This window comes from Equus przewalskii, chromosome 10 (genome assembly GCF_037783145.1).
Source record: "Equus przewalskii isolate Varuska chromosome 10, EquPr2, whole genome shotgun sequence".
Classification (NCBI taxonomy): domain Eukaryota; kingdom Metazoa; phylum Chordata; class Mammalia; order Perissodactyla; family Equidae; genus Equus; species Equus przewalskii.
This window is the reverse complement of record NC_091840.1, coordinates 48,056,609-48,075,842: the sequence shown is the minus strand read 5'-3', so window position 1 is coordinate 48,075,842 and position 19,234 is coordinate 48,056,609. Positions and strand designations below refer to the sequence as shown.

General features: G+C 47.0%; 1 protein-coding gene across 1 annotated transcript; it reads left to right on the top strand.

Annotated features, from left to right (window-relative positions):
* Positions 1-267: 267 nt before the first annotated feature.
* On the top strand, positions 268-18,403 carry C10H17orf100 (chromosome 10 C17orf100 homolog). The gene is made up of 4 exons (XM_070560988.1): positions 268-1,046; positions 5,066-5,194; positions 12,689-13,166; positions 17,299-18,403. The coding sequence occupies exon 1, from the start codon at positions 362-364 to the stop codon at positions 734-736; it is 375 nt and encodes a 124-aa protein (XP_070417089.1). The 5' UTR covers positions 268-361; the 3' UTR covers positions 737-1,046; positions 5,066-5,194; positions 12,689-13,166; positions 17,299-18,403.
* Positions 18,404-19,234: the final 831 nt, after the last annotated feature.

Here is a 19,234-nt window from a genome sequence, read left to right as displayed (position 1 = left end):
ACACAGCCCTGCGCAAGGGGCGGACACAGCCCTGCGCAAGGGGCGGGAAGCTCCGCCCATCCCGGCCCGCCTCGGCCCCGCCCGCACAGCCTCCCAGAAGGCGAGGGGGAGGTGCGGGGCCCGACGGAACGCCCGAGGGCCGGGGCCCAGGGTTTGAAAGGTACAGTCCAGCCCCCACGGGCCCACGTGCGTGCCTCCTCGTGCTCCTCTCGTGGCACTCTCGTCCACCCCCGTGCTTGCGGTAGCGTCACACGTCATTGTGACGTCATTCCTTACCCTGTGACGTAACCCAAAGGAGTGACTGTCGGGGACTGCTGGGCTGCGGGGCCTCACGCCTCGTTGTCCCCGTTACACTCGAAGAATGTCCTCACCCCTTCGGGGGAAGACCCCGTCGCCCCGGGTGGAGAGCGTCCACTGCCGGGAGACGTCGACGGTGCGCGTGGAGACCTCGTCCCACCGCGTGGAGACGTCCTCCCGGCAGGTGCGGACCTCCTCCTGGCAGGCGGAGACCTCCGAGCGCCGCTGCGAGCGGCCCGCCCCCTCCTCTGGGAAGCGGCTCCCCCGCGTCCTCGAGGTATCCTCGCAGCACGTGGAGACCTCCTCGCAGCGCACTGAAACGTCCTCCCGCCACGTACAGTCCTCGTCCCTGCGGGTGGAGACGGCTCTGCACCGCGTGGAGAGCCCGCCCCGGCGGGACAGGTCGGCAGCCCGCCAGAATGTAAAAATGGCCCGATGAATCGCTTCCCAAAGGCCAGGCAAGGGCCATGGCCCGGAGCCAGGGCAGAGCTGCCTCCAGTTTGCGGCCAGCCGGCTGCCAGGTGGACCAATCATCTTTGGCTTCATGGAAACAGCCCATAAATCAATGTAAGAGAGAGCCAAGCTGCGGTTTCGGGACTCAGCCAGCTCTTATTGACCGTGCGGCACCTTGGACCACACTGCCTTTGACCCAGTGATTTAACTTGAAGCCAACACAAAACATTTTGAGGCCCACGATACTGGATAAATTGAACTGACAGATAAAGAGGCTGTTTGAACCTCTGAGCCAGGTGAGTTTTGAATTCATAGTCCCTGAATGATGCTCACTGCCTCAAACTTAGGGCCCGAGAGCGAACTGAAGTTGTGACCAGGGGAGCAGTTATATGCCTGCTGAAAGTCTCAGGGGCAAGGAACAGACTTTCACTCATTCATTCATTGGCCTTTGTTTATATTTCAATATTGAGGTTATTTTCTTTTGCTAAGCCCTTGAACATGGTACCCCCGCCCAGACACTTTCTAACATAGGCCAAATGTAGTTGAAGATGAAAATTGAAGGTAGACTAAACATCACCCACCAAGCATTATCTTAGAAGGGAAACCTGACCTGCGGTTTGAGGAGGCGGAGGGAAGGAGCATTGAGTGCCTGTGCTGGGCCAGGTGTTATTCTAGCACTTGGGCTATAGCAGTGAACAAGGTGCGAGACAGGGTCCTGGCTCTCAAGGAGCTTGTGCTCTGATGAAGAGATAGAGCGCAAATGACAAAACAAGACAATTTGCTGTTGTGATTAGCACGATGAAGGAATAAATGGGCAGTGTGAGAGAGAATGGAGGTAAGGGGGTTCTTTAGATAGGATGGGCAGGGAAGGCCTTGCTGGTTAGGCACCATTTGGTCTGAGATTTGTATGGATGAGCAGTGAGCCATGCAAAGGTGTGAGGAGAGTGCATTCTAGGCAGGTGCCAAGGGGGGATGGGAGCAAGCTTGGAATGTTCAAGGAACAGAAAGACCAGGGTGGCTAGAGCTTAGTGAGGGAGAGGGTGGTGTGGAAGGGAGGGTGTTAGAGAAGTAGGCGGGGCCCAATTCATGGGGGTTTTGTAAGCCACAGTAAGGAATGTGGGTTTTATTCTAAGGTCGGTGGGAAGATGTTGGAGGGTTTTCAGCAGGGGAGTGACATGATGCAATTTACATTTTTAAAATATCTTGGCTTCTGAGTGTAGGATATAGGATAGTAGGTCTTGACCAGAGATGATTTTGTTCCCCAGGGGACATTTGGGAATGTGTAGAGACATTTTTCTTTGTCACAATTTGAGGTGGGGGGGTGCTACTGGCATCTAGTGGGTGGAGACCAGGGATGCTGTTAAACATCCCACAATGTACAAGACAGCCCCCTCCCCCAAACAAGGGGGACTAAGTTGAACTAAGTCCAGAATGTCAACAATGTGAGGCTGAGAGACCCTGATGTAGGGGACAAGAGAGGAAATGGGAACTAGTTAGGAACTAATGCCATGGTCCAGTAAGAGATGACGGTGGTCGTACTAGGGTGGCAGAAGGTGGAATTGGAGAAAAGAGGGCAGATTAGGGATGTGTTTTGGAGACAGCTGACATGACTGATGGATGTGGAAGGTGAGGGAAAGAGGCATAGAAGAATCAAGGATGACTTGTGAGTTCTGACTTGAGCAGGTGGGTGTATGGTGGTGCCATTTACTGGGATGAGAAATACTAGGGAAAGGTCAGGTTTAGGAGGGGAAATCAGTTCAATTTTGGCCGTGTTGAGTTCGAGATACCTATAAAATACCCAAGTGGAGACACGGAGTGGCAGTTGGATGCAGTAGGCTGGCTACCATGAGAGAGGTGAGGATTGAAAATATAAAATGTGGGGCCATCAGTACGTGGGTGGTGTTTAAAGCCGTGGTATGAGTGACTATCCTCTGCCAGTCTGTCTCGCTCATTTATGCTGCATGAATGAATTTGGGAATTTGTTCTTAAGGGAGCACCAGCTGGCTAAACGCCTCCTCTCTCTCTTTCGCCCCCCACAGGGCCTGCATTGACCTACCTAATTTTTCCTTGCCTAGAGTCCTTTGGCAGCCACCAATAAGGGAGAAAGTTTGCACCAAAATGCTTTAGCAAACATGACTTTCACAGGCAACATTACACTGCTCCTAGGAAAAAGGTCTTGAAACAAAGGTTCAAAAGTTCATGTTTTTTCAGGGTTTTCTGGGGGGGGTGTGCATGAATATTAATGTGTGGCCCTAGTCCCAGACTTTCATGAGATGGCTGAAGAACTACTGAATTATCTGAAAGAGTGGTTCTCAACTAGGGGCAGTTTTGCCCCACAGGTAACACTGGGCAATGTCTGGAGATGTTTTTGTCACGACTGTGAGGGTTGGATACTACTGGCATCTAATGAGTAGAGGCCAGGGGTGCCAGTAAACATCCTTCAATGCACAGGCCATCCCCACACCCCACCTCCAACAACAAAGAAGCACTTGGCCCAAAACGTCAATAGTATCAAGGTTGAAAAACCCTGAAGATTCTAGCAGCTTAGAAAGTTAGAGTGTGGTCCGTTGGGGGAAGCACCCCACTTTGTGGCAGGATTTGCTATGGGAGAGGGTTAGAGGTAGTGACCTCTGTCAAATGTCAGGGCAGGAGCTCGGTTGCTTTTTGAGGAGACCTTACGTTCCTGCTTTCAATAACTTATGTGATATTTGTCCGAAGAGAAAAGGCTGTCCATGGATCAGGTGTGAACGACCTTGATTCTGAGCGACTCACTGTGGGGTAGAGTACTCGCTCTTGCCAGCACTGTGCTGAGACATTCCCCGAGTTCCTTCATTTACTTACAGCCCCATGCGCTGGGCCACCCAGTAGAATAGGGGCGCAGGCCGGGGGAATGTTACACAGCCCCAGAGGGTACCCGAATGCTTCTGCCTCAGAAAACTGCTCCTATAAACTAATAATCAGACTTTGGAACTTTAGTCTTTGGTGAACTCACTGATTTTTTTTTAAGGTGACAGACCGTGTGCATTACATACACTCTTAATCCGTTTTTTTTTTAATGAACAAAGTAGTTACTTTTCTTTAACAACGTTCCTTATTAATGTTTTTTATTACAAAAATGGTATGTGCTTAATGTAACAAATGAAATTCAAGGATGTGTAAAGAAAAATTGAGTAGTTTGTCATCATTCCTTTCCATTTCCATCCTCTGGAAATAATTAATGTCAGCAACCTGGTACATGTCCTTCCAGACCTTTCTGCATTAACTGCTTCTGTCCCCCTTCTCAGTAGTACCCACAGGACTGGTTGGAAGGTTATTGTGAAAAAGCCAAAGACTTGGTTACTAGATGATTGGGTCTCTTGGAAAGATAGAAGATTCTGGTAGCTTCTTTCCTTTTGTTATACGTGTTTAATAAGAAGGGTTTTACCTAGGTTTCTTCCAATTTTCTTTATCCATGTTCCAAAGCTAAAATCCAAAGAGCAAGAAAGTGTCCAAAAAGACAAGAGACATGAAGAAAAAGGATGCAACAAGATATTTGTCATATATACTGTTTTATACGTCAGATTCCACAACTTTAAAATGACCCTGTATGTTGAAGAAACATATGTCATAATTTTTAATGTACCTGCTGCATATTATAAGAGTGTGCTACCCATGCTGTGTGTCATCATCCTCCCCACATTGTCCACTCTTGGAAGCTCCAAAGGAGCATGGGTGCTTTTGTATCTGCGACATGGTACAGAATGCTTGGCCCAATATGTGTCCAATAAAGAGCTAAGAGCCATGCTGACCCTCCATTTCCGGCCAAGAAAGCCTTCAGTGGCTCCATCTACGAAGCCCTTGGATTTATTGAGCTCGGTACTAGCTGTGACTTGCCTTCAGTTGTTGCCAATCAGGTTAGTTTGAAAAACTAAATAAGTACAAGTCAGCACCTGTCATTCTCCTCACAATCCATTCACTTATGTATAAGCTGAGAGCAGCTTAGAAAATCCAGCATGTATATTTGCTGTCAGTCATGTTGAAAACACTTGAAATGAAAGAATGCTGTTAATAGGATACTCTTTCTCCAGATTACGCAAGCCACGGCAAGAATCAAGAGCCCAACCAGCGAGTCACGTGGCTCAAGTCCTCTTCTGGATCTCCCAGGATTCCAGTTCTTTCATTCTTGCTGTTGCTCCCATCCAAAAATGGCTAGTACGAGTACCAAGCCCCGGGTACTTGACCCAGACTCCAGGGGGTTCCTCATCTTTTATGGGTTCCACATGCTGTTAGGCTGGAGAAAGAGTTCACTATTTAAAAACTTTTTTTTCCAAAACAGTTGATCTTCATGGTACACATGGAAAAACTGAAGTCCGTAGAAGCCGAAAGTAATTTGACCAGGAGCGAAGGTTCTTGCAATCACTATTCACTGCCTCCCAGGATGGTTTCTTTTGATAGCCAAATAAAGGTGGGTATAGTGTCCTTAAGTTTAATTTACGGTGAGCATAGTGGATAATACTGAAAATAGAAAAGGAAGAAAGACAAAAGTAACATTTGTGTGGAATCCTACAGAGCACTCTCATTTCTGAGACTCGGAAAACACATTGTTACTGTGGAAGCTCGTTATTAGGTGCATAGACATTTAGCCTCATCATGTCTTTTTGATAAATTGGCCCCTTTATCGCTGTGAAATGACCTTCTTTATCCCTGGTGGTATTATTTGCTCTGAAATCCCATTTGATATTAATATAACTGCTCCAGCTTTCTTTTGGTTATTGTTAGGATGGTGCATCCTTTTGCACCCTTATACTTTCAACCTATTTGTGTCTTCATGTTTGTTTGGGTTTTTTTAAAGATTTTATTTTTTCTTTTTCTCCCCAAAGCCCCCCGACACACAGCTGTGTATTTTAGTTGTGGGTCCCTCCAGTTGTGGCATGTGGCATGCTGCCTCATCATGGCCTGATGAGCGGTGCCATGTCCGCGCCCAGGATCCGAACCGGCGAAACCTTGGGCCGCCACAGTGGGGCGCGCGAACTTAACCACTCGGCCACGGGGCCGGCCCCTATCTTCATATTTAAAGTGGATTTGTTATGAGTATTATATAGTTTGATCTTATTTTTTTTTAATCCGCCTAATAATTTCTGACTTTTAATTGGGATGTGTAGGCAATTTATATTTTCTATAATTATTGATATGGTTGGATTTAAATCTACCATCTAGCTGTTTGTTTTCTATTTGTTGCCTCTGGTCTTTGTTCTCTTTTCTTCCTTTTTTCTTTTAGATTAATTTAGTATTTTTAATTATTCCATTTTATCTCCTTTGTTAGCTTATTTACTATGTTTTATTTTAGTGGTTTCATTAGGGCTTATTTTTAACTTATCGTATTCTACCTTCACCTGATATTATACTACTTGACAGTGTAGTATAAGAACATTACAAGAGTATGCTTTCATTTTTCCTGGCCTTTTTGCTATTATTGTTATACATTTTATTTATACATATGTTATAAACCCCACATTACATTGTTGGCATATTAGCTTTAAACAGTTGATCATCTTTTAAAGAAATTTGAATGTCTTTTGAAAGCTCTTTATAGTTACTCACATAATTAGCACTTTTGGTGCTCTTCATTGCTTTGTGTAGATCCAGATTTCCATCTGGTAGCATTTTCCTTCTACTTAAAGGACTTTCTCAATCATTTTTTCCAGCGCAGGTTTGCTCGTGATGAATTCTTTCAGTTTTTGTATGTCCAATAAAGTCTTGATTTTGCCCCCATCTTTGAAATATATTTTTTCTAGGTAAAGAATTCTTATTTTCTTTTTTGTCTAGTACTTTAAAAGTGTTATTTCACTGCCTTCTGACTTGCGTTATTTCCAACAAGAAATCTACTCTGTGCTAATCTTTGCTCTTCTGTACAAAGGCATCTCTGTGACTTCAATATCTTCTTTTTATCATTAGTTTTAAGCAGTTAGATTATGATGTGCCTTTGTCTAGTTTTCTTCATATTTCTTGTACCTGGGGTTCATTGTGGTTTTCAGATCTCTGGTTTTATAGTTTTGATCAAGTTTGGAAAATTTTTGGCTCTTATTCCTTGATGTGTTTTTTCTGCTACGCTGTCGTCATGGATTCCGGTTAAATGTGTTAGACCACTCACTTGATGCTGCCCCACAGCTCACTGATTTTTTTTTTTTTTTAGTCTTTTTTCTCTGTATTTCACTGGATAGTTTCTATTACTACGTCTTCAAGTTCACTTATCTTTTTATCTGCAATGTTTAATCTGTCATAAATACCATCCAGTGTGTTTTTTAATCTCACTCATCTCTAGTAGTTTAATTTAGGTCTTTTTCACATGTTCCATATATAAAGAAATTCTTCCATATATTCTTTTTTATATCTGCCTAACATGTCCAACCTTTTCTCTGGTTTCTTGAACATGTGCAACGTAGTTATAATAACTATTTTAATGCTTTTGTCTACTAATTGTATCTTCTGTGTTATTTCTGAGTAGGTTTCCGTTGATTGATGTTCTTTTCTTGTTATGGGTTGTATTTTCCTGCTTCTTTGCATTTCTGGTAATTTTTGTTTACATGCCAGACCTTCTGAATTTTACCTTGTTGAGTGTTGGATATTTTTCTATTCTTTTAAATATTTTTGAGCTTTGTTCTAGAACTCCATTAAGCTTCTTGGAAACAATTTTATCCTTTTCAAGTCTTGCTTTTAATCTTTGTTCAGTGGGTCCAGAGTAGTGTTAAATCAAGGGCTGATTTTTTTCCCATTGCTGAGGCAAAACGTTCTGGGCATCCTCTCAGTGACGAGGTTTCCCACCCTGGCCGGTGGAAATAGGCCCAGTTCTCAGCTCTCTGAGCTTTGGGGTCGATGCCCTCTCCTTCCAGGTGTTTCTTTTCCTGCCCTCATGTGCATGCGATGATCAGTACTCAGCTCAGAACTCAGGGGAACCTCTGCTGCCTCCAGTTGTCTCTGTGCCGTTCTCTTATTTTCCATACACTGCCCTGTAAATTACAGCGGGCTTAAACTCTCCAGACTCCGAGCTCTGTTTTCTCAGCTCGGGGAGACTGCTGGACTCTGCGAGGCCTCTTCCTTCCTACTGCAGCCTCAAGCTTTGTCCGGACAGTAAGCTGGGGCAGTTGTAAGGCTCACCTTTGTCTGTGTTTTTAGTTATCTCAGACAGAAGGGTAAAGCCTATCCCTGTTACTTCACCCTGTCAGGAAGGCGCCTCATTATTTAATATGTTTTGTTGGCGGGGCTGGCCCCGTGGCCGAGTGGTTAAGTTCGCTCGCTCCGCTGCAGGCGGCCCAGTGTTTTGTTGGTTCGAATCCTGGGCGCGGACATGGCACTGCTCATCAAACCACGCTGAGGCGGCGTCCCATATGCCACAACTAGAAGGACCCACAACAAAGAATATACAACTATGTACCGGGGGGCTTTGGTGAGAAAAAGGAAAAAAAATAATAATAATATGTTTTGTTGGAGATTAACTTTACAGTTCAGTCATAGGTAGCAGAATATTCAGATGGGACTGTGACTGAACCTATGGAGTAACTATCACACCCAGAGGTGGACAGTGTAACTGTCTCCCAGTGAGGGATACAATGACTTTTGGGACCTTGTGTTCTTTTTCAGGGGAGGGGGTAATAGCATCTTTCTTTCTATGAAGAATAGTTGCATTGTGTTAGATGGAAACCACTTTTTTTCTTTTGGTATGGAAGTTCGTTAGCCAACACGATGGGCTGTGGCAGTTATATTTTTTATCCCTTGACTCCAAATCCCCCTTCTGTGTTCCACTTTGTGGCTGAGGCTGACTCCACAGACCACGTTTCCACTTTGCCAACTGGCCCCATGTTGCACTCTGCCAATAAGGGGCACTAGAGGGGGCCTTCGAGGCTAGATGACGGGGCGCCTCTCCCTGCCTGTTTTCTTGGGCTCCCTGCCTCCTTGTGGTTCCTATGAGCATCGCACCGGGAACACTTCACCCTGACAGCAGCAGCGCCTTCTCTTAGCAGCTGCTGAATCTACTTTGCAATTTTCTGGTGTTTGAAGAACTAGCTTTATTGCACCCCGCTTCAGAACACCAGTAGCAGCCGGCTAGCACTCCTCAGAGATCTGAGTTTCAGCTCTAATTACTTTTTCCAGTTTCAAAAGACAGTTACTCAACTCCTACCAGGTGCCAGGTACTCAGGGAAGGTAAGCACTCTGTGACCTTTATCTTACCTGGTTTTCTTCTTTGTTTTCATTTCGTAATAGCAGCAATGTGATTTTGTCTTAATAGGCGGACCCACTGGGAGTGCTATCCCAATGGTTTTTAAGCTCCTGGTCGAAACCATTACAGTCTGGTGAAATCCGTTTAGTGGGTCACAATCAGCATTGTTTTAATGGAATAGAATAGAACAAAAAGTATCAGATTGTATCACACTGTTAAGGAAGAAAAGAAAGAAAGAAAAAGAAAAGGAAGGAAGGAAAGAGGAGAGGGGGAGGGGGAGGGAAGATGAGGAAAGAAAAGCCCAATTTAGTTATAACCCGGTGTCAAAGTTATTACAATCTTGTGGCAATTCTACCTGGCCAATTCAACAAGTACCTATTGGTAAGGACATTTCATAGGAAAAGAGATGATTAGATAATCAGTGTTAGACTGGATACAAGAAAAAAGTTTTGGTTAAGGATTATTAAATTTGTTGAAAGACGCTTAAAGGCTGCTGGATCCCTCCAGAGGTTAACGTTAGCAGAGTGCGTAGGACGGCTGCTCAGAAGAGGTCTTAGTCCCACTGAAATTCCTGAAAATTGCTTAAGCATTTTATCAGAAATATTATTGATTCTCAAGATGAGATTTGTGGATTATATTCCCAAAATGTCCCTGACCCAGCCCAAGTATGGTACAATGTTTTTCTTTTACAGTATGAAGGTGTGTTTCATGAAACTGTGTGTTTCGGTACATATGTACTATATCTTGACGTAAATGTTATTTTTTGCCTGCCTTTCACCACTGTCAAAGAGGTTTGAGAAACACTGTGCTGTTCTTTGGAGCTGAGGCCTCGGGGTCCCGGGGTCTCTGGACCTGTGCTGGTCTGTGGGAAGCCCCCGTCTTTGCATACACTGGGGAGGCTCCCCTAGAGGCCGTCACACACTCGCATGCGTGTCTGTTAGACTCAGGGCTGCTCAGAGCTTCGCCCTCCCAGGGCAGGTCTGCGTTCTCCCTGCTAATGAGACTTCATTTGCAAAAGGGTCCTGATACTAAAATAAAATCTTTGAAAATTAGCAATCTAGTCTAATCCCTTTCTTTTACTGAATGAGGAAAACGAGGCCCAGAGAGAGAGCACCTTGCCAGTCACACAGCATTTGGCCCACCTGCAATGGCTCTGCCCACACCAGTCTGCCAGAAGAGCAAAGATTTCGCCACTGGAAACTCATGCATTTAGTTATCAGTGACCTGTCCACATTCCCCTTCAAAGATGCCAGGAGACAGGGCTTATGTAATTAAGTTGCTCTTTTGTGTGTCTTCTTTGATCAAATTTGTTTACCAAGATCCAGGGCCGCTTCATCCATTAGGCATGATGGGCTATAACCCTAGGGGCCATGAACTTTGTCAGGGCCAAAAAAAGGGTTGAGGCATTAAAAATTCATTGGCTTGGGCCCGCCTGGTGGTGTAGTGGTTAAGTTCACACCCTCCACTTTGGTGGCCCAGGGTTCGCAGGTTCAGATCCTGGACATGGACCCACACACCACTCATTAAGCCGTACTGTGGTGGCATCACACATACAAAATAGAGGAAGATTGGCAGAGATGTTAGTGCCAGGCCAATCTTCTTCAAGCAAAGAGAGGAAGATTGGCAATAGATGTTAGTTAGCTCAGGGCCAATCTTCCTCACTAAAAAAAATAAATTCATTGGCTTCAAAGTATAAAAAGAAAACAACAAAATTGAAATTAATAAGTGCCAACGTGGACAAATTGTAATATGCATGATATGATATAGATCAGGACCTCCAAAAATAAGGATGTCTAAGACCTAGGAAACTCTTAAAATGGCTCTACTAAGGTAACTATAAACTGATGTCTGGGCTCTGGTGAGATGATAGAGCGCCTCTCTCCAAAAGCGCTAAGACTGATAACATTTAGCACAGCATTTGGTCAGAGGCAACCTGGAGGTGAGTTTCTTTGGTTTTCTTTTTCCTGTCCTGTGACCAGACAGCACGTTTCTTCCCGCTGACTGAGCACTAGACCTCAGATAAGTGAATTCAGCTCCCTGCGCCTCGCTGCCCGCTGTGACATGAGGTGTTTGGAGTAATCTCTCGATCTGCGGCTCCCAAAGTGAGGAATGCGGACAGTGCTGGTGTGCAAGATGATTGTAGGAGGTGTGGAAACATTTTTTACCCTGATAGTAAAACATTTGTTTCAGTGGGTATTGGGAAAAAATACAACTAGCCCTTCAACTTATTTCGTCAATATTTTACTTAGGCTGTAGTGGGCACTTAAAAATGTTTAAGTGAGTTGATTTAGAAAAGAATAATCTAATTGCATACATACTTGGCCTTGCGTGTGGCCGAAGGTTTGAAGGTGCTATGTGCACACCGACTGAACTAGGGCATGGATTTAGTCCATAGTGAGTGTGTTGTGAACTCCAGGAGAAAACCTGGGGCTGTGACATCAATTTAGTGGATTGTAATCAGCATTTTTCTTATTAATGAAATGAAAATAGAAAAATATAGAATATATCAGAGCGTTCACACATAGTAAAGGTAGGATTTGGTTTGTGAAACGTTTGTGTACTGTTAGTGTAAAATATGTTAATATTGGGAGTCACTGTCAAAAAAGTCGGAGAAAAGGGCCTATCTGAGGTCTCTTCCCACCATAATGTTCCCTCTGAGTCCGTGACCATCTTTAAGTTGGTGCCATGACAGACAGTGGACAGCAGATGTCAGGCAGTCACCACACAGCAGCAAAGGCTGATCCTCAGAGGAGCAGAACCTCAGGGGAGTGCCCAGCAGGACAGAGGACAGAGGCCTGAGGTGACAGTTGTTAACAGAAAGTCCAGCTCCTTTGCCTTCAGGAGTGACTGCTTCTGAGAGAGACCCAGAGCTCCACAGCACCCTGCTCCTCCCTGCAGAGAGGCACTGTCAGGTGGCATTGCGGCAGCCCCTTCCCGTTCTCTGTCCCCAGACTGGATTCTTGTCTCTGAACTTTCCAAACACCCTGGGGATGCTTCCAGATGTCTAGTTTTTCTCAGACCAAGGTCCTGTGATTCAGGATTGGGCCCTCGCCACGTTCATCCGGAAAATCAAAGCATCTTCATGTGACACGCCCACGTTGATGTAGGGAGAGCTCTCGGGTTTCACGTGCCCTTCTGAAAGAGCTTTGACATCTAAGAGCAGTGAGCGCACATGGAGCACTCGCCGTCCCCCAGGCACTGTTGGAAGCCCCTAGATGTGCCAGCTTATGCATTCCTCACCCCTGAATGATGTTGGGCAGGACGCAGGCGCATAGAGAGGTGAAGTGTCTCACCCAGGGTCACCAGCTGGCAGGAGCGGAGCCAAGATGCAAACCCAGGCTGGCTCCAGAGCTTGTGCTTGTAACCCCTGGCTTCTGCTGGCACAAGGGGAGTAGATATCTGTTCCCCTCTGTGTTGTGTCTATTTCAGAGGATAGTGAGGGGCACAGTGTAATTGAAGCTACGTACCTGAGGGTTACTGTAAATATCCAATAAGATTACCTTTCGACCTTGTTATGAAAAAAGTTAATCTTGTCAGTTTGCTCTTTTATTTAAAGTAAGGGTGACTCAAGGGTCACAAGAATTTATGAGCTTGTTTTAGAGAAGAAAGAAAATGCTCAAGGATCATGTGCCCAGAAGTCAGATTGCCCAGGGGCTTATCAGGAGTGAAAGAAACACGTTTCTCTGAAACTCCTCCTGCCAAGACACTTAGCTCTATAAAACTCTCTGCTCTCTTCTTGTTAAGGTGGATTTGAAAGAACCTATCCTCCCATCTTCTCATTTTGGCCACTTCGAATAAACCTTTCTCCATTGCCAAGCACCAGTGTCTCAGTGATTGGCTTCCTGCACATCAGACACAGGAACTTGAGATTAAGAGGTTCAGTATCATGTTCAGGAGAAATCCTAGAGGCCATCTGAGGAGCAGGGGACATTCAAGCCTGAGGAAGGAAGACAAGGTGAGCAGCTCTGCTACTATTTGAAGGAAGAGGAAGCCTCCAGAGCAGAGCTAGAAATCAAAGGTGAAAAGCTACAAGGAGATGCATCTGGGCTCAAAAGAAGGAAGAATTTTTTAAATGTATTCATTATAAGATCTACAGACAAACATAAAAAGCCCAGCCCCATTGAAATCCCAGCGCTGTGCCACATCTGTGTCAGATCTCCAAGGACAACTTTTCTAACCATTGAGCCAGTCCCTTGATGGACTGGGCTGCCTGGCACACGTGGTAAGCACTGTCTCCCTAAGCACAGATGGGGGGCTAGACAGCCACCTGGGTAGAGATGCCTGTTGGACAGGAGGGCCTGGAAGGTCCCATGAAGCCTGAGGTCTGAGGGTGGCAGGGGGAAGAAAAAGTTGGAGGACCATGGGGCACCTCTCCTCCTCCTGCTCCCGTGCCTGAGTCAACAAAAATGTTTCATCTCTCCTGTTCCCAAGCTGGACTCACTCTTCCCCCCACCCATAAGCCATGGTTCATCTTATTTTGTTCTCTCCCAGACTTTCAAAGAGCTCTCTGTACTCACGGTTCAAACTTGCCCATCCTATAGGCTTTCCCTACCCTTGCAGCCTCGCCACGCCAATCTCCTTTTCAAAGTCTTTTCCTGTGGTTCCTGCTGTCACACCAGTGGGCTCTTCTCTGTCCCCATCCTCCCTGTCCCTCTGTAACATTTGACACTGGGAACCATCCCCTCCTTCTCGGAATTTTCTCCATTGGTTTCCCTGAGTCTAGTCTGGCCCCATCTCCTTTCACTATGTCCTCTCCCCCCATCCCAAACCCCACAGTGTCAGTGGTCCCCAGAGTCCTTTCCTCAGCCTTCTTTTCTCGCTTTGCACCCCCTACCCCCGCACTCACAGCACCAGCTGTTACCTGAGGGCTAATGTCCCTCCCACCCGGACCTCTCTCCTCAGCACCAGACCTTCATGACCTGCATCTTGTCCTTGATGGCCTAGATTCATCTTCTGTTCAAAGTGTCCAAAACTGGCCCATCTGCCTCCTGTCGCCGACTCCCCACCATAACTTTGGCCCTCTTCCCACACACCTCCGCCTGCATTTCCTCCATGAATAACGCTGTCTGCCCTGTTGCTGGTAGAAATCTCCATTATCTTTGACTTCTGTCTCACAATTACCAGCCCCCATGGAAATCAGTCCAGGGGATCTATCTGCTCTGTCTCTTGAAATCAGCCCATGGCCATTGCCCTAGTTCAGAGTCCTGTCATCTCTTTAAAGGCCTGGTCTCCTTTCCTCTCTTCTGATCCATCTCTGAAATGCTACCAGAATTAGGTCTCTAAAACACATTTCACTCTTCCTCTTCCTCAAACGCTGTCAGTGCTTCTGCACATCCCTACACCATGCCTAGCCTGGCCGTCAGTCTCCAGCGTCGTCCACCACCAGATCTCTCTAGGCACTCTGTGCTCCAGCTATGCCCTGCTTGCGCTCACTCCTGAAGAACACACTTTCCGTGGCCTGGTTTCAAGTTATGCTGGGACTGCCACACCACTCCCTGGAGGAACAGGAGGAGGAGAGCCTCAGAATGGGAGTTGGTGAAGCCAAAGAAGCTGCAGGGTCTGGTGTTCGGTGAGGCTGGAACACCAGGTGTGGCTTGTCCATTGTCCTTGTCTGACCCAGCAGGCACTTCTGGATGAGGGTGTGGCGTGTACCAGCCCCCAGTCAAGCACGTTAGTGTCCAGGGCCTGGATCCAGTCCTGAGACCTTTAACTCAAGGCAGGAGCCTGGGTGAGATGTAAGAGATGCCGTAATTCCCTGGAGCCCGGGAGCCAGCATCATGACCAGGCCCAGCTTCGTACTGCTTCTCTGATCTCATCTCCTGCCACTGCCTCCCATCCCCCCAGCTTCTTTTCCACCTTGCTGGCCTTCATACTAATCCTTAAATATGTCAAGTTTATTCCTGCCTCAGGGCCTTTGAACTTGCCAGATACACTGCCTGGAATGCTCTTCCCCACATTTTTTAATGAGTTGCCTCTTCACATCATTTAGGTGTCAAATGAAATGCTGATTTTATTGATTAAATATCCCCTCCACCTCCCCTACCTTCATCACCCTTATCCTCTAACCCTTATTTTGTGTTTGTCCGTAGCACTTATCACAGTGTGCATTTATTCACTTGTTTATTGTCTGCGTTCCACACTGGAGGGGCAAGGACCTTGACTTGTTTGTCGCTCTATCCCCAAAAGCCTTTAATAGTACCTAGCACAGAGCAGGTGTGCAGTATGTGAGGGATGAACAAACGAATGAATGGATGAGAGGGCAAGATGAATTTCAGGGCCCTCAGCATTGTGGACAGACTGAAATTGCCACTGTGCTCTCTGCATTGCTCTGGGCAGGATTGGCTGGCACTGAGCCAAGGTCCTTGGCAGGCTCCCGGGTGGGGAGCTGGGGGAGGCCTCGGTGGACTCTCAGTCTCACCCTGACCCTCCAGTGTTCCTGCTGCCAGGTGAAATCCTGCCTGTCCTCGGGGCCGTGCTCCATTCCCACCTCCCCGGGGAGCCTTGGCCAGTCCTCCACACATCGCCCTCCACCCCTGAGCCTACTTGTGGGTGTCTCACTCCCCACCACTGCTCCCTCTCTGTACAGCCCCATGTGATTGCTCCTCGAATTATCCTTCGTTGTTTGCTCCTGTCTACCATGAGACCGAAAGCACATCAAGGGCAGGGACTGTCATAAAGCCTCTTTGTGCTCAGAATCTGCATGGACCCAATGAACAAGGACACAGGCCTGGTCACTGACTGTTCTCGGCCCCTGTAAGGCAGGGCCTCCCTGGCAGTAGGCAGGGCAGGCACGAGGGGCGTAGCTTCTCCAGGGCATGATTCAGGGCCCGTTTGGAAAGCCAGACAGGCTTTGAATAGAGACAATTGTTTGGTGACATAGGCTCGTTCGTATACTCTGTGGTCTTTTCCCCTTCTCCTCTTCATTCACACGCAATTTACTGTTCCCTCTCCTTGCCAGATTCTGTGGCGGCCACTGGGAGCCAGGGGACGATTCAAGTTCAGAATCAGGTCTGTGCCTGCTGCAGGGGCAGGCCAGGAGGGCCAACCCCACAATTCCTCCTTCCTTTGCCGTCAGTCTGTTATAAATTGCCTTCACCCCATGATGGTCCAGCTGGGAGTCCAGATTTCAGCTAGCTTAAACCGACTGCTGTGCTTGCAAATAGCAGGATGCTTCAGAGCCTGCAAAATCACTTTATCCCTTTTCTTAAATGAGGACCCAACCCCACCATATCTGCTTTGGTTGGGCTCTCTGAGGTGTGACATTGGAGTGACTCAGCAGGCATCACCCAGACTCCCTGGGGCCACCAGAGTGAGTGGTGAGGTGGGCAGGCTTAGCTGAGACTGTCTCCCCAGCAGTCTGAGGTCTGTGGATTAGGCTTCATGGTTAGAGAGCTCCAGACAGGGAGCCGCAGGGAAGGCCCCTTGGGAAGACAGGAGTGTCTGTCTGGCCAGCCCAGGAGTCAAGGACCACCTTTCACTAGCAGGGGTGGGGCCGGCCGAGCATCCAGGTGGCTCTTTTATGTAATTATTAACTTTCACTTACAGATGGTTTTATTTTCTGCTTATTTGCTCATATCATAAGGATCCTTAAGTGTTATTATATAGTCTTCATATTTCCTATTTTTAAAAATATTCACAGCGGCCGTACTACAGCATATTGGACATAATGGATAGCACTGGACTCATCATGTTTTATGTACAAACCTGTTATTTTTTTTGTTGAATTATTTCCTTGCAACACATTCCCAGTAGTGGAATTACCACATAAACAGGGATGAACACTTTAATAGCTCTGGAGCTGTGTTGCCCAATTTCTTCCCTAGAAGGCAGTGCTAATTTACAGGGCCCTGGCAGTGTGTTTAAGCTGGTTTGCGCACAGCCTCCACAGCACGGGATGTTATTTTGTTAATGTGTGCTAATTTAGTAGGTGTAAAATGGCACGTCAGGCGCTCCACGGTGCCTCTCCCTGTTACAGCGAGGATGAGCGTGTTCTAGGTGCTGGTCCACTCTTTGTAGTCCCCTCTTGGTGATGGTCCCCCTGCCGCCTCTCAGGCACTGTCTCTGGGTCTGTCTCTCTCCACTTGTCCGCCCCTCGCTGACTGTGTGTCGTCCTTGCACTCTCTCTCTAATCCTGTCTGTCTGTCTCAGTCTCTCAGCTTCTAAATCCTGTCTTTCTCTGGTTTCTAAGTGGGCAGGCACATGGCTGGTTCATGGAGGCCCTGGGCAAGCCCTGACAAGCTGCCAGGTAAACCGGACGCTTGGGCCATTGGCCTGTAAGGCCTCCCTCCCTGCTGGACTCAGATAGGGCCCTTCCTTCTACCAGGGACTCATCAAGAACCCTTTCATCTCTGCAGGTGGCCTCATCTGGGCTGACCTCCTGCAAAATGGCTGGGAGTGACCAGGCTGTCCCTCAGTGACCCCCTCCAATGAAGCGTTCCAGGCTCTCCACCCTCAGGGCAACCCACTAGATGGGCCTGCATGTCCTTGCATTTGGGGACGTGTGGTCTGACAGAGCCAGTGAGTGGGGTCCCCACATCCAGATGTGTGGACAGCAGCAAGGCCCACAGTGGTGACAACCCAGAGGCCTGTCTTCCTGCTCCAACGAGCCCCTGCCTGAAGTGTCAGAAAGAGCTCACCTCTCAGGTGGAAAACTCAGCACCAGATGGGTGGGGGGCCCCCAGCGCTCCGACAGAGCGGGGCTGGGGCACTGCCCACTTCAGGGGCACTGAGGGTGCTCGGGCACTTGGGAAGATTTCAGAAAGGCTTTCGGAAGGCAGCTCAAGGGGAGTCTGTGCAGATGCACTTGGTGAACCTGTGGTTGGCGGATTGCTGACTCCAGGCACTGGACCTGTTGCTGCTTGATGCTGAGACGGGCGGGACAGAGAGCTTGGGTTTCTGCAGTCACCTCTCAGACCCGGGGATGGTCTCAGCACATAGAAGTCAGAGAGCGTTAAAAGTCAGACAGGAGCTCAGACATCAAGTTCCACCCTCTCATTTTATTTAACATTTTTAACACTCAGCTCTTTTAAAAAATATTATTAGACAAGTAACACATGCCCATTCTAAAATATTTGGGAAGTACAGAAAACAATAAAGAAGAAAATGCAGCCCTATAAATTTACCAAAGATAGCTGCTGTTTTATTTCCGTCTCACCTTTTTTCCTATGGTCGTACGTATTTTTATCATCACTGAGATCATACAGTATATATCATTTTGTATCTGCTTTATTCACTTTGTTAGATTATAAGCATTTTCAACGTAATGAAATATTCTTTTTCAACACTGCACAAGAGTGTTTTGAGTGGACACACAGTAAATACTTTGTTTCCAGTTTTTCAAGAATATGAAAACACACCAAAGTGAACATCTTTTAAATATAAAAAATCTTTGTCCACAATTTGGTTTTTCCCTTAGGTTAGATTCCTACTCATAGAGTATAAATATGTTTTAAGACTTTGTATATCTCTTTCTGTTTTGCTTTCCAAAAGGCCTGACCTAATGCATGCCCACCTCACCACAAACTACACCAAGAAATTTCATTTTAAAAAATATTTACTGATTTGAAAGCCAATAATTCTATTCCTTTGTTTTAATAGATAAATTGAGACTTGGTGAGGAAAAGGAACCCACCTGGGGTCTCTCCAGGAGGGTGTTGTCTCATTCCATCCTCACAAGAACCTGCAACAGTGGTGGAGGCCCTAACGCACGGGGATGAAGGGACCCGCCCAGACTCGCACTCAGCTCCTGAGACGGGAGCCTGAGTGTGGTCCCCGGGTGAGACCCAAGGCCCTTGTACTTCACCTCTCTTCTACAGCTGCTCTTCCCAGAGAGTGCTGAACGGTGGTTTGGGGCCTAGACGTAAAGAAACTCAGAGTTCGGATTTACCCTGTAGACAGAGGGGCACCATTAATGGGTTCTTCAGCATCAAGACTTGTTCTACAGAGATGTTTCTGGTGGACTGTCTGGAGGAGGCTGGAGACAGGGAGGTTCTGGGGAGATGCGACGTACAGATAATGGGAACGAAGCATGCGCGCATGTGGTTTTGGGCTACGGGTCCAGGCAGTCGGGAACATTAGGGGTCTGGGGAGGCCTACTGCGGTGCCCTTTTCACTGGGCAAGGGCCATTTTTATCTGCTACGCGTCAGGCCAAACCTGTGCCAACTGCCAAAGACTCCACCTCAAATGTAGCAAATAAGAGAGAGGACGGTATGGATTACGTTATATTTAAAACCAGCCCACACAATGCCTGTAATTTTTTATTCTGACTCCGTAATTATAGCTCAAGACCA

Excerpts from the sequence above, each read along its gene's own strand:
- C10H17orf100 (XM_070560988.1), top strand. The coding sequence starts at position 362 with ATGTCCTCACCCCTTCGGGGGAAGACCCCGTCGCCCCGGGTGGAGAGC.